General features: G+C 38.9%; 1 protein-coding gene across 3 annotated transcripts in view; it reads left to right on the forward strand.

The window, feature by feature from the left end:
• The window catches only part of LOC128692593 (chromatin assembly factor 1 subunit A), a 94,550-nt gene that overhangs the window by 18,950 nt on the left and 55,539 nt on the right, over positions 1 to 20,061 (forward strand). For 2 of the 3 annotated variants that reach the window (XM_070089833.1, XM_070089835.1), the window contains exons 6-7: positions 4,777 to 4,990; positions 14,596 to 14,780. In XM_070089833.1, the coding sequence (XP_069945934.1) occupies positions 4,777 to 4,990; positions 14,596 to 14,780 (399 nt within the window). The remainder of the gene's footprint in view (positions 1 to 4,776; positions 4,991 to 14,595; positions 14,781 to 20,061) is intronic. The other variant, XM_070089834.1, reaches the window with a different exon arrangement.

The raw sequence follows: 20,061 nt of genomic DNA on the forward strand, positions 1-20,061 counted from the left end.
ATACTCACAAAACTAATACGTAAATCAAAGCAAATGTATTATGAAAATAGATTTAGCGAATTGAAAGGTCACCCTGTGGAAATAAATGGTATAAAATACCGACACAGTGGAAATATAAACACACATGCAGTTTAATGTGATCCTTTATTGACAACGTTTCGCCCACACAGTGGGCTTTTTCAAGTCACAAACAGATTTGTTTGCGACTTGAAAAAGCCCACTTTGTGGGCGAAACGTTGTCAATAAAGGATCACATTCAACTGCATGTGTGTTTATATTTCCAAAGGTCACCCTGCCTCGGTGGGAGACAGCCGACTTGATTAAAAAAAAAAAAGGTGACATGAAAAGTACCTGGCAAACCCTCTCCAAAATTTTGGGCTCTAGGAAACCGTCTGGAAATAGAGAGAGAAGCTTGTCTAAACCAGATGAACCTCACATGCAACCTATAGACACAGCCAACAAATTTAATGTCTTCTTCTCTACTATAGGAGCAAAGCTAGAAAGTCAAATTCCTAGCTCAAATACCCAGCCGAGCGAGTACCTCACTGGCAGCTATCCAAATACATACTCTATTTCTAGCTCCAACTAATCCCACTGAAGTCTCACTCATCATTAAAGAACAAATCAGGTGATCTAGATAACTTGCTGCTATTCATATATAAAAAAGCTGCACCAGAACTGTCACCCATTATTGCAACAATGTTTAACAAATCTATAGCATCCTCAACCTTCCCATCTATACTCAAGACAGCAAGGGTCACCCCGATCCACAAAGGAGGAGATCCAGCTGATTTGAACAACTACAGACCCATATCAAACTTGCCCTTACTCTCCAAGAAATTTGTAGCCCTTGTGGCTTAGCGCTTCTTTTTGATTATAATAATAATCCAAGAAATTTGAAAAAATAATACACAAGCGACTTTACTCCTACCTTACATCCAACAATATACTTAACCCATGCCATTTTGGGTTTTGACCAAAAAAAAGTTTGAATGACACTATTATACAAATGCTTGACCTAATATACACAGCTCTCGATAAAAATGAATATCCTCTTGGGCTCTTTATCGACCTACGAAAACACTTGACACAGTTGACCACAATCTCTTGAACCTCGTACTGAATCATTACGGCATCAGAGGACATTCTCTTGACTACCAATATTCCTATCTTAACGACAGACACCAGTATGTACATGCAAATGGAGTCAACTCCGCTATCCAACCTGTAGCTGTAGGAGTACCCCAGGGTAGTGTCCTAGGCCCACTCCTCTTTCTCATCTACATCAGTGATCTCCCCAATGCATCCCAACTCCTTCAACCAGTTCTATTCGCAGATGACACTACATATGTCTACTCCCACTCAGACCCAGCTGTGCTTGGAAACACTGTAAACAATGAACTGGTAAAGATATAGGCTTGGATGATGACCAACAAACTCACTCTCAACATAGACAAAACATACTTCATGCTGTTTGGCAACAGAACCTCAAATATCCAACTCAACATACTGTAAAAATGGTTCCCCTATATCAAGACACACGGAGGGCAAATTTCTAGGTCTTCTCCTTGACTGTAATCTTAAATTTCAGTCCCATGCCCATCACATAGCCAAGAAAATTTCCAAATCAGTAGGAATCCTTTCCAAGATACAATACTGTGTACCACAAACGACTCTCCTTACCCTGTACCACTCTCTAATATATTCTTACCTCACCTATGGTATTTGTGCCTGGGGCTCAACCTCAACCAACCACCTTAGACCCTTAATAATCCAACAAAAAGCTGGTGTGCGGGTGATAACCAGCTCCTGTTCTAGACAGCACACCCCACCACTTTTCAAAAGTCTCAACTTGCTAAATATACAAGACATACACTCTTTTTATTGTGCCTACTACATATACAGAATATTAAACTCCACTGTAAACCCTCCCCTAAAACTACTCCTCGACAGTTACAACAGAATGCACAGGCACAATACAAGGCATAAGGCACTTTTCAACATCCCTCAAGTCAGACTCTCACTATGCAAGAACGCTCTGCACATAAGGCCCAAAGATCTGGAGCTCGCTACCGGAACAGGTCAAGGATCCCTTGACAGCTTATAAATTTAGGACTTCGCTAAAAAATCATCTTATCTCACAATATTAACCAAATCAACCAAACGTCTGTTAACTAGTTTTATTATGTGGCCTCTAGGGTCTTAATCCTGCCAATCAATAAAATCGTCTTTCTTTTCTTTCAACACACCGGCCATATCCCACCAAGGCAGGATGGCCCAAAAAGAAAAACAAAAGTTTCTCTTTTTAAATTTAGTAATTTATACAGAAGGGGTTACTTGGCCCTTGCTCCTGGCATTTTAGTCGCCTCTTACAACACTCATGGCTTACGGAGGAAGAATTCTGTTCCACTTTCCCATGGAGGTAAGAGGAAATAAACAAGAACAAGAACTAGAAAGAAAATAGAAGAAAACTCAGAGGGGTGTGTATATATATATGCTTGTACTTGTATGTATAGTGTGACCTAAGTGTAAGTAGAAGTAGCAAGACATACCTGAAATCTTGCATGTTTAAGAGACAGAAAAAGGACACCAGCAATCCTACCATCATGTAAAACAATTACAGGATTCCATTTTACACTCACATGGCAGGACGGTAGTATCTCCCTGGGCGGTTGCTGTCTACCAACCTACTACCTACAATAAAATTGTCTTGTTTCTCAATTTTAACCAAATCTGCCATAACATCTGCTAATTAGTCTTATCATGTGACCACCTAGCTTTTAATTCTGCCATTCATAAAATATTACCGCCTGCACCATTACTTGTAAGTTAGATTTTGTACTAAGTTTAAAGAAGATTGTATTAAGTTCACATAAGATTGTAAAATAGCTAACCACTATTCCTTGTTTAGTTTTAAGTATAGTTGCTATGTACTATTATCTTATCTAGTTTTAATTAGTTACTATGTACAGTGGAACCTCAAATATCGAACTTTCTTTGGTCCAGAAGGCTGTTCGAGTGCCTTTACCGAATGAATTTATTCCCATGAAGAATAATGTAAATTAGGTTAGTCCATTTCAGACCCTCAAAAATACACTTATAAAAGCACTTACAAAAATACACTTACATAATTGGTTGTGTTGGGAGCAGTTCGATTTTTGAGGTTCCACTGTATTAGGATTAGTTTGTCCAAAATGCCTCAGCATGATAGTGGCTATCTTTGTAGTTAGCAAATCAACATTGTAGTTACACATTGTAACCTTTACAAAGAAATAAACTTTATTATTATTTATTATTATTACAGTGGACCCCCGGTTAACGATATTTTTTCACTCCAGAAGTATGTTCAGGTGCCAGTACTGACCGAATTTGTTCCCATAAGAAATATTGTGAAGTAGATTAGTCCATTTCAGACCCCCAAACATACACGTACAAACGCACTTACATAAATACACTTACAAAATTGGTCACATTCGGAGGTAATCGTTATGCGGGGGTCCACTGTATTATTATTATTATAATTTAATGTAGGTTGGTAGACAGCAACCGCCCAGGGAAGTACTACCGTCCTGCCAAGTGAGTGTAAAGCGGAAGACTGTAATTGTTTTACATGATGGTAGGATTGCTGGTGTGTCTTTTTTTCTGTCTCATACACATGCAAGATTTCAAGTACGTCTCGCTACTTCTACTTACACTTAGGTCACTTTACACATACATGTACAAGCATATATATACACACCCCTCTGGGTTTTCTTCTATTTTCTTTCTAGTTCTTGTTCTTTTTTATTTTCTCTTACCTCCATGGGGAAGTGGAACAGAATTCTTCCTCCGTAAGCTATGCGTGTTGTAAGAGGCGACTAAAATGCCAGGAGCAAGGAGCTAGTAACCCCTTCTCCTGTATATATTACTAAGTGTAAAAGGAGAAACTTTTATTTTTCCTTCTGGGCCACCCCGCCTCGGTGGGATACGGCCAGTGTGTTAAAAGAAAGAAAGATTATTATAATTTTTACAATCTCTTTTGTCCCCTTCCCTTTATATGAAGGAACTATACATGCTTTCTGCCAGTCCCTAGGTACCTTCTTTCATAAATTTATTAAACAAAAATACCAACCACTCCACAACATCTTCACCTACTTTTAACATGTCTGTCATGCTCCCGTCAGTTCCAGCTGCTTTACCCCCTTTCATTCTACGTAATGCCTCGCGCACCTCTCCCACACTCACATCCTGCTCTTCTTCACTCCTAAAAGATGTTATACCTCCCTGGCAAGTGCATGAAATTATTGCCTCCCTTTCTTCAACATTTAAAAGTTCCTCAAAATATGTGTGCCATCTACCCAATACTTCCAGCTCCCCATCTACTAGGTAAGACACATATGCAACAGTTAGGTATATTTATTATGAAACGTTTCGCCTACACAGTAGGCTTCTTCAGTCAAGTACAGAAAAGTTGATAGAAGCAGAAGATACTTGAAGACTTTTCTGTACTTGACTGAAGAAGCCTACTGTGTAGGCAAAACGTTTCATAATAAAGATACCTAACTGTTGCATATGTGTCTTACCTAACAACCTGTCGGTATTTTATACCATTTTAATGTCCCCATCTACTAACTCCCCTACTCTGTTTTTAACTGACAAATCTATTCATTCCCTAGGCTTTCTTAACCTGTTTATCTCATTTCAAAATTTTTTCTATTCTCAGCAAAATTTATTGACAGTATTGTATTATTGTCTTTGATTGATCATTATATTTGTTTATTTTGTAACTTTTTGCAGGTGAAAGAGGATATGCGGCTGGCTCAGGTCAACAGAAAGCATCTTTCTGAAGAAGATAAATTAACTTTAGATCATTTTCTGTATGATAACCAAAGAGGTTCATGCAAGACATTTTTAGAAATCCTGAAATCAGAAGATTATGTAGCTGGAAAGTCTGAAAAAACCTGGCCCCCTGAAGATAAAAAAGAAGTGGATGATGATGTTGAGATCATAGGTAAGTGGACAGATAAGTTTTCATGTACTGTATTTTGTGTTAATATATGTACCAACAGAATTCTTCCTCCATAAGCCATACATGACGTAAAAGACAACTAAAATGCCGGGAGCAAGGGGCTAGTAACCCCTTCTCCTGTATACATTACTAATTTTAAAAAGACAAACTTTCATTTTTCTTTTTAGATCACCCTGCCTCGGTTAGATATGGCTAGTTTGTTGGAAAAAAAAAAATATGTTCCAACACTGTTATGTGGGTGTCAAAGATGAGTTTTAAATCCTATAGCGAGAGGAGGCTTCAGGCAGTGGAGATAGTGGCCCTGATGATGAAATGGGTAAAGCCAAATTTATTCAATTTACAGAGGTACAAAATACTGAAAAAAAAAGAATAAGAAGAAGAAAATTGTCAAAGTGGGAAGTCTGAATGTGCGTGGATGTTGTGCAAATGATAAGAAAGATGATTGTGGATGTTATGAATGAGAAGAAACTGGATGTCCTGGCTTTAAGTGAAACAAAGCTGAAGGGGGTGGGAGAGTTTCAATGGAGAGGAATAAATGGGATTAGGTCAGGGGTTTCAAATAGAGTTAGAGCTAAAGAAGGAGTAGCAATAATGTTGAAGGATAAGCTATGGCAGGAAAAGAGGGACTACAAATGCATAAATTCAAGGATTATGTGGAGTAAAATAAAGATTGGATGTGAAAAGTGGGTTATAGTAAGCGTGTATGCACCTGGAGAAGAAAGAAGTGTAGAGGAGAGAGAGAGATTCTGGGAAATGTTGAGTGAATGCGTGGGGAGTTTTGAATCAAGTGTGAGAGTAATGGTGGTTGGGGATTTCAATGCTAAAGTGGGTAAAAATGTTATGGAGGGAGTAGTAGGTAAATTTGGGGTGCCAGGGGTAAATGTAAATGGGGAGCCTTTAATTGAGCTATGTGTAGAAAGAAATTTGGTAATAAGTAATAAATATTTTATGAAAAAGAGGATAAATAAATATACAAGGTATGATGTAGCACATAATGAAAGTAGTTTGTTAGATTATGTATTGGTGGATAAAAGGTTGATGGGTAGGCTCCAGGATGTACATGTTTATAGAGGGGCAACTGATATGTCAGATCATTATTTAGTTGTAGCTACAGTTAGAGTAAGAGGTAGATGGGAAAAGAGGAAGGTGGCAACAACAAGTAAGAGGGAGGTGAAAGTGTATAAACTAAGGGAGGAGGAAGTTCAGGCGAGATTTAAGCGACTATTGGCAGAAAGGTGGACTAGTGCAAAGATGAGTAGTGGGGGGGTTGAAGAGGGTTGGAATAGTTTTAAAAATGCAGTATTAGAATGTGGGGCAGAAGTTTGTGGTTATAGGAGGGTGGGGGCAGGAGGAAAGAGGAGTGATTGGTGGAATGATGAAGTAAAGGGTGTGATAAAAGAGAAAAAGGTAGCTTACGAGAGGTTTTTACAAAGCAGAAGTGTTATAAGAAGAGCAGAGTATATGGAGAGTAAAAGAAAGGTGAAGAGAGTGGTGAGAGAGTGCAAAAGGAGAGCAGATGAAAGAGTGGGAGAGGCACTGTCAAGAAATTTTAATGAAAATAAGAAAAAAATTTGGAGTGAGTTAAACAAGTTAAAGCCTAGGGAAAGTATGGATTTGTCCATTAAAAACAGAGTAGGGGAGTTAGTAGATGGGGAGAGGGAGGTATTAGGTAGATGGCGAGAATATTTTGAGGAACTTTTAAATGTTGAGGAAGAAAGGGAGGCGGTAATTTCATGCACTGGCCAGGGAGGTATACCATCTTTTAGGAGTGAAGAAGAGCGAAATGTAAGTGTGGTGGAGGTACGTGAGGCATTACGTAGAATGAAAGGGGGTAAAGCAGCTGGAACTGATGGGATCATGACAGAAATGTTAAAAGCAGGGGGGGATATAGTGTTGGAGTGGTTGGTACTTTTGTTTAATAAATGTATGAAAGAGGGGAAGGTACCTAGGGATTGGCAGAGAGCATGTATAGTCCCTTTATATAAAGGGAAAGGGGACAAAAGAGATTGTAAAAATTATAGAGGAATAAGTTTACTGAGTATACCAGGAAAAGTATATGGTAGAGTTATAATTGAAAGAATTAGAGGTAAGACAGAATGTAGAATTGCGGATGAGCAAGGAGGCTTCAGAGTGGGTGGTGGGTGGCTCTAAAATAACATTTTCTTTGTTCATCAGTCATGTCTCCAGGTCCCTCTGATATTACTCTTGCTCTCTCTTTTGAATTTTTATTCAAACAAAAAATAGAAGATTTACTCTTATGCAGACTACTGCAATATTGTAATAATTGTATAAATAATGTCAACCCATTCATGACTGCATATTAGAATGGTTAGTTGGACATTTATTAGACAATAACATTTGTTTACTTTTGAACATCGGCAAAAATCAAACATTTCCCCTACTTTGAGCTCCATTTCAAGGTACTTTTCATCGTAAAATCAATCAAAATTACCTCTTATTTCTATAAAATGTTTTCTATTCTATCAAATGAGACCAAGAAAATGAGAATACATACAACCATAAATACTATATGAAAATAGACCACAAAGTCGGCATTTTAATTAAAAAAAACGGTCAGTTTTTTTTTCTCTATGCACTGCGTGCTGCAGGATTTTTTTATATATGGTGCACACTGACCACACAGACCCATTCTCTCACATGTGGGCCTACCAGCTTTCTCCTGCTTGATTTGAAGCCGCTAGAATTTATGAGTGTATATACGTCAAAAACGGTGGCTCGAAAGACTTATATATACGACCAAAACAGTCAAAGGGTTAAGTGCCAACTTTGCAGACTCATATCTCAGTAAGTACTGACCCTAATTTTTTTATTTTAATCCTATAACACTTAGAAAAATGTGCACTTTATTTTAATTAACCCTTTCAGGGTCCGTGCCGCATATCTACGGCTTTATATTCAGGGTCCAAACCGTAGATCTACGCCATGAGCTCAGCTGGAGCAGTAAATTTGGGCCTAGATATGAGAGAATACTCCTATGTGGTATATGTGCACCACATAAAACAACTCCTGCAGCACACAGTGCATAATGAGAGAAAAAAAAACTGAGATCGTAATTTTCGATTAAAACAGCGACTTTGCAGTGTTTTTTCGTATGTTTTCTATAGTTGTAGTTGCAATTTCTTGGTCTCATTTGATAGAATGGAAGATATACTATAGAAATAGAGATGATTTTGATTGGTTTAAGTACTGGAAATGGCTTGAAACTGAGCTCAAAGTAGCGGAAATGTTTAATTTTTGCCGATGTTCAAGAGTAAACAAGTGACCTCACAAGTCTAATACATGACAGTTGGTGGGTCTAATATACATTCACAAATGTGGTGATATTATTTATATAATTATTACAATATTGCATAACAGTAAATCTTCTATTTTTTGGTTTGAATAAAAATTCATTATGTTAACAAAAAATCAAAATGGAATTAATTTGTAAAGCCTGAGAACGTAACTAATGAACAGAGGAAATGTTAGTTTAGTGCCAGAAATGCCTGCATTGTTTATTCTGGACCCTATTTTGAAATTGGAATACAGTATTTTGAACTTTGAATTAAATTGGCCAAATTACCAATTTCCGGTCACTTTATTTTGTTGTTGAAACAGTTGACTTGGCGATTTCTTGTGCTCAATTGATAGAATAGAAGTAATACTAGTGAAATAGTTAAGAATTTGGTTGACTGGAATACTCTAGTTGCCCTAAAATGGGAGTCAAAGTCGGCAAAATCGCCGACACATCAAAATTCGCGAGAGCATAATTTCGTCAGTTTTCCATCAAATTTTGTACTTTTTGTTTTATTACCTTCAGAAAAAGATTCTCTACCATTTAAGGAGAAAAAATAAAATTATTTTTTTGAAAATTCTTGGACCCTGGTGTGCACTCTGAAATTTGGCCTCTGGATCCAGAAAGGGGTTAAAAAAATTATTTTTTTATTTTTCAAAATATATTTGGGGCACTGGAGTAGTGAACGTATATATACGTTTGGACCATTTACGGGTTAATAGACCCATCTTCTGGGAAGTCCACTCCCAAACATCTGAGCACTTTCACTCCCTCCATGATCTCTCCTTCAAATCTTTCATTAACTAACTCATTTGTTACGCTCATCACCTTTCTCTTTTCTATGTTCACTTTTAATTTCTTCTTTTTACATGCCCTCCCAAATTCGTCCACCAACCTTAGCAACTTTTTTTTTTTTTTTAACACTGGCCTTCTCCCACCAGGTCAGGCTGACCTGAAGAAGCAATGATTTCTCCATCACTCCCACTAATCACTGTCTTGCCACAGGCTCATCAGTACTACAGTTCATATGCCCCCTTAACAAATATCCCCACCACTCCTTCAGAGTGTAAGTACAGGTCTCCCTCACCATTCTCGTTTTCAACTTTCGCGGGCTTCACACATTCGCGAATTCCCAACCGCCAAATTCCCAGCTGCCAAATCATATTTAAGTTTACCGCCACGAGTCCTTACTACCCTCCCTCCGACCCCCCACAACTGGCAGCCAGCCCTCCCACCACTGTGTGGTGAGTGTTTTGTTTGTTCATTATTTGCTATTAAACTACAGTATAAATAATGTAAACCCATTCGTGACTACATATTAGAATGGCTATTCGGACAGGTATTGGAAGGTGACATCATGTGTTTACTCTTGAACACAGCAAAGAATCAAACATTTCTGCTACTGCTAATAATAATAATATTAATATAATAATAATACTTTTGTTTAATACTTTTGTTTAATAAATGTATAAAAGAGGGGAAAGTACCTAGGGATTGGCGGAGAGCATGTATAGTCTCTTTATATAAAGGGAAAGGGGACAAAAGAGACTGTAAAAATTATAGAGGAATAAGTTTACTGAGTATACCAGGAAAGGTGTACGGTAGGGTTATAATTGAAAAAATTAGAGGTAAGACAGAATGTAGGATTGTGGATGAGCAAGGAGGTGTGACTTTGTCAATGGTCCAAGTCGGACCGAAACGTCGTCGTAAGCTTCTCTCTTTTATGTGCGGGATATTTGTGTATAGGTTTCAGAGTGGGTAGGGGATGTGTAGATCAAGTGTTTACATTGAAGCATATATGTGAACAGTATTTAGATAAAGGTAGGGAAGTTTTTATTGCATTTATGGATTTAGAAAAGGCATATAATAGAGTGGATAGAGGAGCAATGTGGCAGATGTTGCAAGTATATGGTATAGGTGGTAAGTTATTAAATGCTGTAAAAAGTTTTTATGAGGATAGTGAGGCTCAGGTTAGGGTGATAAGAAGAGAGGGAGAATACTTCCCGGTAAAAGTAGGTCTTAGACAGGGATGTGTAATGTCACCATGGTTGTTTAATATATTTATAGATGGGGTTGTAAAGGAAGTAAATGCTAGGGTGTTTGGGAGAGGGGTGGGATTAAATTTTGGGGAATCAAATTCAAAATGGGAATTGACACAGTTACTTTTTGCTGATGATACTGTGCTTATGGGAGATTCTAAAGAAAAATTGCAAAGGTTAGTGGATGAGTTTGGAAATGTGTGTAAAGGTAGAAAGTTGAAAGTGAACATAGAAAAGAGTAAGGTGATGAGGGTATCAAATGATTTAGATAAAGAAAAATTGGATATCAAATTGGGGAGGAGTATGGAAGAAGTGAATGTTTTCAGATACTTGGGAGTTGACGTTTCGGCGGATGGATTTATGAAGGATGAGGTTAATCATAGAATTGATGAGGGAAAAAAGGTGAGTGGTGCGTTGAGGTATATGTTGAGTCAAAAAACGTTATCTATGGAGGCAAAGAAGGGAATGTATGAAAGTATAGTAGTACCAACACTCTTATATGGGTGTGAAGCTTGGGTGGTAAATTCAGCAGCGAGGAGACGGTTGGAGGCAGTGGAGATGTCCTGTTTAAGGGCAATGTGTGGTGTAAATATTTTGCAGAAAATTCGGAGTGTGGAAATTAGGAAAAGGTGTGGAGTTAATAAAAGTATTAGTCAGAGGGCAGAAGAGGGGTTGTTGAGGTGGTTTGGTCATTTAGAGAGAATGGATCAAAGTAGAATGACATGGAAAGCATATAAATCTATAGGGGAAGGAAGGCGAGGTAGGGGTCGTCCTTGAAAGGGTTGGAGAGAGGGGGTAAAGAAGGTTTTGTGGGCAAGGGGCTTGGACTTCCAGTAAGCGTGCGTGAGCGTGTTAGATAGGAGTGAATGGAGACGAATGGTACTTGGGACCTGACTGTCTGTTGGAGTGTGAACAGGGTAATATTTAGTGAAGGGATTCAGGGAAACCGGTTATTTTCATATAGTCGGACTTGAGTCCTGGAAATGGGAAGTACAATGCCTGCACTTTAAAGGAGGGGTTTGGGATATTGGCAGTTTGGAGGGATATGTTGTGTATCTTTATATGTGTATGCTTCTAAACTGTATTCTGAGCACCTCTGCAAAAACAGTGATAATGTGCGAGTGTGGTGAAAGTGTTGAATGATGAAAGTATTTTCTTTTTGGGGATTTTCTTTCTTTTTTGGGTCACCCTGCCTCGGTGGGAGACGGCCGACTTGTTGAAAAAAAAAATAATAATAATAATAATAAATACGATAGAATTGAAGAAGGAAATTGTACAAAAATACGAGGGCTGAAGCAGTGGTGGAGGAAGTGGTTGACAATCGTCAGTGTGGCTTTGTTTATGCTGGAGTGAGGATTAGTCTCCGTGCTCTTCCAAACATTTCACAATAATTCATTGTATTTGGTGCTTGTAGATTGAGTGTGACTGGAGTGGTTGAGGCAGTGGTAGAGGCAGTGGGTGAGGCAGTGGTAGAGGCAGTTGGTGAGGCAGTGGGTGAGGCAGTGGGTGAGGCAGTGGGTGAGGCAGTGGGTGAGGCAGTGGGTGAGGCAGTGGGTGAGGCAGTGGTAGAGGCAGTGGTAGAGGCAGTTGGTGAGGCAGTGGGTGAGGCAGTGGGTGAGGCAGTGGGTGAGGCAGTGGGTGAGGCAGTGGTAGAGGCAGTTGGTGAGGCAGTGGGTGAGGCAGTGGGTGAGGCAGTGGGTGAGGCAGTGGTAGAGGCAGTGGTAGAGGCAGTGGTAGAGGCAGTGGTAGAGGCAGTGGTAGAGGCAGTGGTAGAGGCAGTGGTAGAGGCAGTGGGTGAGGCAGTGGGTGAGGCAGTGGGTAGAGGCAGTTGGTAGAGGCAGTGGGTGAGGCAGTGGGTGAGGCAGTGGGTGAGGCAGTGGGTGAGGCAGTGGTAGAGGCAGTGGTAGAGGCAGTTGGTGAGGCAGTGGGTGAGGCAGTGGGTGAGGCAGTGGTAGAGGCAGTTGGTGAGGCAGTGGGTGAGGCAGTGGGTGAGGCAGTGGGTGAGGCAGTGGTAGAGGCAGTGGTAGAGGCAGTGGTATTTACTAACATAAATGTTATAAATAATAATAGTACATGTTAATATTAATAACATTTATAATAATAATAATAATAAATGTTATTCATAATGTAGTATTATTATTTATAACATATATGTTAGTAAATATCACTGCCTCTACCACTGCCTCAACCACTCCAGTCACACTCAATCTACAAGCACCAAATACAATGAATTATTGTGAAATGTTTGGAAGAGCACGGAGACTAATCCTCACTCCAGCATAAACAAAGCCACACTGACGATTGTCAACCACTTCCTCCACCACTGCTTCAGCCCTCGTATTTTTGTACAATTTCCTTCTTCAATTCTATCGTATTTATTATTATTATTATATTAATATTATTATTATTATATTAATATTATTATTATTATATTAATATTATTATTATTATATTAATATTATTATTATTATATTAATATTATTATTATTTTTATTATATTATTGTTATTATTACTTTTATTATAATATTATTATTATTATTATTAGCAGTGTAGCACAAATGTTTGATTCTTTGCTGTGTTCAAGAGTAAACACATGATGTCACCTTCCAATACCTGTCCGAATAGCCATTCCAATATGCAGTCATAAATGGGTTGACATTATTTATACTGTAGTTTAATAGCAAATAATGAACAAACAAAACACTCACCACAGTGGTGGGAGGGCTGGCTGCCAGTTGTGGGGGGCCGGAGGGAGGGTAGTAGGGACTTGCAGTGGTGGAGGCAGTGGTATTAATAACATACATGTTAAGGCATAACGTATGTATTTAGTACAATTTACGACGTTTTCGTGTATTTAATGATTGTTCATGGTTCAACAAGTTAAGGAAGCAGTATTGTATTATATTTCCCTACAATATATTGGGGCACCAAGCATTCACGGTTTTTCAACATTCGCGAGGCTCTTGATCCCCTAACCCTCGTGAATGTTGAGGGAGACCTGTACTGTACTTTCCATCCTAAGGACTCAATTCCAGCTAACTGCTTTCCTTGAATCCCTTCACAAATGTTACCTTGCTCATACTCCAACAGCTTGTCAAGCCACAAAAAAACATTTGCTTCTAATCCTATCTAACACACCCACAAATGCCTTCTGGATGTCCCAGCCCCTTGCATACAAGACTTTTACCCCCTCCTTCCTACATTCATGCATACATACTGTATTTAGTGAATACTTTGATAAAGAAATGCGGGGATTTGAATAAAAGGTAGATAGCCACACCCAGAACATTTTTTTTTTTCAACAAACCAGCCATATCCCACCAAGGCAGGGTGGCCCAAAAAAAGAAAAATGAAAGTTTCTCTTTTTAAATTTAGTAATTTACACAGGAGAACGGGTTACTAGGCCCTTGCTCCCGGCATTTAAGTCGCCTCTTACAACACGCATGGCTTACGGAGGAAGAATTCTATTCCATTTCCCAATGGAGAACCCAGAACGTGTACTAAAATATTAAAAAAAGAGGACAATGTTATTTCAGAAATGAATTCCAGTATTTTCATAGATGTGAAAAGATTTTACTTGGGTTATTCATTTTGGATGAAGATTGCATATTTTGTTAGTTTTCTTTACATTTTATACATGATTTGTTTTTGTTACTATCAGTTAGTGGGTCTTGGAGTCTGGTGGGATTTGGAGATGTTATTGGACTATGTTATGGTGAGTCTAGGATGTAGAGGTGTTGAGGGTATGAAGTGGTTTGGGTAGTGTAGTCAGTTTTGGAACTGAGTGTCTTTCTGGTGGGACGATTTTGAATGATACGTGGGTGGTTTAGGGTTGGGCATGATATGGTTGTCTTCGTGGGATCTGTAGCAGCCTTTAAGGAATAGCTTTAAATCACTATTATAATTAGTTTAGGGGACTGTATGTGAAGACAACTTATGTGAACTACAAAGTTCAGTAATTGGTTTTTTTTTTTTTTCCCCAGTGTATGTAGGGAGTTTGCAAAAGATAGTTTTAATGCTTCAGGTGTGGACATTAATTGTGATGGCCAGGAGGAAGATTCAAAGGAAATAGAAAAAATATCAAATCTTAAAAGCATTTTTTTTTTCTCTGAAGATGCTGGAAATGTACACTGATCTTCCTTATTCCCATTCCTCAAGAGGTGCTCTATATGAATAAAAGCACTGTACTTAGACTATTATGTATACTGCAAGAGTATTATTGTAAATATAATAGAAATAATTCATCTTTCAGAAGATGAGGAGGAAGATTTAGAAAATATGGATGGAATGATTGAAGATGTCGTTGCCAGGATGACCAAAGGCAAACACACACGAGGAAAACTCTTATCTTTCTGCGAGAATAGAAGACCTGCATATTGGGGCACGTGGAGCAAGAACAGTTCATGTGTTTCAGCACGTCGACCTTTCGCTAAAGATGTAAGACAATTTTTTTTTTTTTAATAGTGTTGAAAACGTTGATGTATCAAATAATTAGGCCTACCTCTTGTGCCAACTTGTCTGATATAACTTACTGATATTCTTCTCTCCATTTGAATGATTGTATTTCTGCATACACACGGATGGATAGCCAGCCATGTATGTGCTAGCATCAGGAGTGACATGTCCAGTGATACTGGGCACCTGATGTTTAAAGCACTGATGGCTGAGTGGATGAAGGCATCTTGGCATGCTTCTCTCGAGGTGTGCTATTTATCCTCTTTTTCTTAAAATATGTATTACCTATAACTAAACCCCTTTCTATACAAAGTTCAATCAAAGGGCTCCCATTATCATTTACACCTGGCACCCCAAACTTGTATAGATATATAATATATATATATATATTATATTTTTTATTTTTATTATCACACCGGCCGATTCCCACCAAGGCAGGGTGGCCCGAAAAAGAAAAACTTTCACCATCATTCACTCCATCACTGTCTTGCCAGAAGGGTGCTTTACACTACAGTTTTTAAACTGCAACATTAACACCCCTCCTTCAGAGTGCAGGCACTGTACTTCCCATCTCCAGGACTCAAGTCCGGCCTGCCGGTTTCCCTGAATCCCTTCATAAATGTTACTTTGCTCACACTCCAACAGCACGTCAAGTATTAAAAACCATTTGTCTCCATTCACTCCTATCAAACACGCTCACGCATGCCTGCTGGAAGTCCAAGCCCCTCGCACACAAAACCTCCTTTACCCCCTCCCTCCAACCCTTCCTAGGCCGACCCCTACCCCGCCTTCCTTCCACTACAGACTGATACACTCTTGAAGTCATTCTGTTTCGCTCCATTCTCTCTACATGTCCGAACCACCTCAACAACCCTTCCTCAGCCCTCTGGACAACAGTTTTGGTAATCCCGCACCTCCTCCTAACTTCCAAACTACGAATTCTCTGCATTATATTCACACCACACATTGCCCTCAGACATGACATCTCCACTGCCTCCAGCCTTCTCCTCGCTGCAACATTCATCACCCACGCTTCACACCCATATAAGAGCGTTGGTAAAACTATACTCTCATACATTCCCCTCTTTGCCTCCAAGGACAAAGTTCTTTGTTTCCACAGACTCCTAAGTGCACCACTCACTCTTTTTCCCTCATCAATTCTATGATTCACCTCATCTTTCATAGACCCATCCGCTGACACGTCCACTCCCAAATATCTGAATACGTTCACCTCCTCCATACTCTCTCCCTCCAATCTGATATTCAATCTTTCATCACCTAATCTTTTTGTTATCCTCATAACCTTACTCTTTCCTGTATTCACCTTTAATTTTCTTCTTTTGCACACCCTACCAAATTCATCCACCAATCTCTGCAACTTCTCTTCAGAATCTCCCAAGAGCACAGTGTCATCAGCAAAGAGCAGCTGTGACAACTCCCACTTTGTGTGTGATTCTTTATCTTTTAACTCCACGCCTCTTGCCAAAACCCTCGCATTTACTTCTCTTACAACCCCATCTATAAATATATTAAACAACCACGGTGACATCACACATCCTTGTCTAAGGCCTACTTTTACTGGGAAAAAATTTCCCTCTTTCCTACATACTCTAACTTGAGCCTCACTATCCTCGTAAAAACTCTTCACTGCTTTCAGTAACCTACCTCCTACACCATACACTTGCAACATCTGCCACATTGCCCCCCTATCCACCCTGTCATACGCCTTTTCCAAATCCATAAATGCCACAAAGACCTCTTTAGCCTTATCTAAATACTGTTCACTTATATGTTTCACTGTAAACACCTGGTCCACACACCCCCTACCTTTCCTAAAGCCTCCTTGTTCATCTGCTATCCTATTCTCCGTCTTACTCTTAATTCTTTCAATTATAACTCTACCATACACTTTACCAGGTACACTCAACAGACTTATCCCCCTATAATTTTTGCACTCTCTTTTATCCCCTTTGCCTTTATACAAAGGAACTATGCATGCTCTCTGCCAATCCCTAGGTACCTTACCCTCTTCCATACATTTATTAAATAATTGCACCAACCACTCCAAAACTATATCCCCACCTGCTTTTAACATTTCTATCTTTATCCCATCAATCCCGGCTGCCTTACCCCCTTTCATTTTACCTACTGCCTCACGAACTTCCCCCACACTCACAACTGGCTCTTCCTCACTCCTACAAGATGTTATTCCTCCTTGCCCTATACACGAAATCACAGCTTCCCTATCTTCATCAACATTTAACAATTCCTCAAAATATTCCTTCCATCTTCCCAATACCTCTAACTCTCCATTTAATAACTCTCCTCTCCTATTTTTAACTGACAAATCCATTTGTTCTCTAGGCTTTCTTAACTTGTTAATCTCACTCCAAAACTTTTTCTTATTTTCAACAAAATTTGTTGATAACATCTCACCCACTCTCTCATTTGCTCTCTTTTTACATTGCTTCACCACTCTCTTAACTTCTCTCTTTTTCTCCATATACTCTTCCCTCCTTGCATCACTTCTACTTTGTAAAAACTTCTCATATGCTAACTTTTTCTCCCTTACTACTCTCTTTACATCATCATTCCACCAATCGCTCCTCTTCCCTCCTGCACCCACTTTCCTGTAACCACAAACTTCTGCTGAACACTCTAACACTACATTTTTAAACCTACCCCATACCTCTTCGACCCCATTGCCTATGCTCTCATTAGCCCATCTATCCTCCAATAGCTGTTTATATCTTACCCTAACTGCCTCCTCTTTTAGTTTATAAACCTTCACCTCTCTCTTCCCTGATGCTTCTATTCTCCTTGTATCCCATCTACCTTTTACTCTCAGTATAGCTACAACTAGAAAGTGATCTGATATATCTGTGGCCCCTCTATAAACATGTACATCCTGAAGTCTACTCAACAGTCTTTTATCTACCAATACATAATCCAACAAACTACTGTCATTTCGCCCTACATCATATCGTGTATACTTATTTATCCTCTTTTTCTTAAAATATGTATTACCTATAACTAAACCCCTTTCTATACAAAGTTCAATCAAAGGGCTCCCATTATCATTTACACCTGGCACCCCAAACTTACCTACCACACCCTCTCTAAAAGTTTCTCCTACTTTAGCATTCAAGTCCCCTACCACAATTACTCTCTCACTTGGTTCAAAGGCTCCTATACATTCACTTAACATCTCCCAAAATCTCTCTCTCTCCTCTGCATTCCTCTCTTCTCCAGGTGCATACATGCTTATTATGACCCACTTCTCGCATCCAACCTTTACTTTAATCCACATAATTCTTGAATTTACACATTCATATTCTCTTTTCTCCTTCCATAACTGATCATTTAACATTACTGCTACCCCTTCCTTTGCTCTAACTCTCTCAGATACTCCAGATTTAATCCCATTTATTTCCCCCCACTGAAACTCTCCTACCCCCTTCAGCTTTGTTTCGCTTAGGGCCAGGACATCCAACTTCTTTTCATTCATAACATCAGCAATCATCTGTTTCTTGTCATCCGCACTACATCCACGCACATTTAAGCAACCCAGTTTTATAAAGTTTTTCTTCTTCTCTTTTTTAGTAATTGTATACAGGAGAAGGGGTTACTAGCCCATTGCTCCCGGCATTTTAGTCGCCTCATACGACACGCATGGCTTACGGAGGAAAGATTCTTTTCCACTTCCCCATGGACAATAGAAGAAATAAAAAAGAACAAGAGCTATTTAGAAAAAAGAGAAAAACCTAGATGTATGTATATATATATATGCATGTGCGTGTCTGTGAAGTGTGACCAAAGTGTAAGTAGGAGTAGCAAGATATCCCTGTTATCTTAGCGTGTTTATGAGACAGAAATATTATCACACTGGCCGATTCCCACCAAGGCAGGGTGGCCCAAAAAAGAAAAACTTTCACCATCATTCACTCCATCACTGTCTTGCCAGAAGGGTGCTTTACACTACAGTTTTTAAACTGCAACATTAACACCCCTCCTTCAGAGTGCAGGCACTGTACTTCCCATCTCCAGGACTCAAGTCCGGCCTGCCGGTTTCCCTGAATCCCTTCATAAATGTTACTTTGCTCACACTCCAACAGCACGTCAAGTATTAAAAACCATTTGTCTCCATTCACTCCTATCAAACACGCTCATGCATGCCTGCTGGAAGTCCAAGGCCCTCGCACACAAAACCTCCTTTAGGGAGCATGTGGGCAATTTTCCGCGCGCGCTCAACCAAAAATCGAAAAATTATGGAAATTGAGTTATATATACCAAAAAATAGCTTAACTCTTTGGCAACACAATGGTACAAGAATCAATGTTCTAAGACGTTTCTACAAGAAATTATAGTCATTTATATCAGGTATGGTAACGACGATGTAGGTAGCGCGTCTGTTCTCAACCCAAGTATTTTTTGGAATTTTTTCCTTGTTTTTTATTTCTTTTTCTTTGCATTATTCTTTCTAATATAATAATTGATTATTTGGCATCATATAAGAGTAGGTGGAGCTTATCAGTAGAGTGCCAGCCAATAGGGAGCCATCTGAGAACACTCGGCAGTACTCCCCCTCCAGATGGTGCCAGGTGAAATCACTTCATTATTACGTTTATATCAGCTTATATATCAACTATACGGCTTATTTATCTATCAGAATTGATCTAATATGATATAATAAACACTATAAATAACAAACAAACATGTTATATACTCTAGACTGAATAAAATAGGCCATAATATAGCGAGAGTCCACCAGCAATATTTCGATATAAATGTGTTACTCCTGGTCTCCTTGTTCTATTGTTTGGTCTGTGAGTGATAGAAAACGGTGTTTTGAAGAGGATAACTGCACTAGAACATCAGTTTACTAAGAAATACACCAAAAAAAAACCGATTTCCGCGCAAAAAAAAATTTTTTTGAGACGGTAGGCCTGCCGACGTTTTCTAGGCCTATATCTCGGAAGTAACTTTTTCACTTATTTCGCTAAAGTACACCATTATTAATGATTGTATTGAAATGATTTTCACTGACAATATAAAACAAGGTGTGTTTGAAAATCTGATGCTTCTTTTTTTGGAATATATCAAATATTTTTGATTTTGTGGGAGGTAAAAGGCAGATATTTTGGTGAATGCAAAAAAGTCTATCAAATGTATTTTTTTTTTTCCATGATAATAAGATATATTAGATGAAACATGTGCATCCAAAATTAGTGTCAGATGTATTCTAACGGTTGGGATTGTCGGA

This window comes from Cherax quadricarinatus, chromosome 30 (genome assembly GCF_038502225.1).
Source record: "Cherax quadricarinatus isolate ZL_2023a chromosome 30, ASM3850222v1, whole genome shotgun sequence".
Taxonomy (NCBI): Eukaryota; Metazoa; Arthropoda; class Malacostraca; order Decapoda; family Parastacidae; genus Cherax; species Cherax quadricarinatus.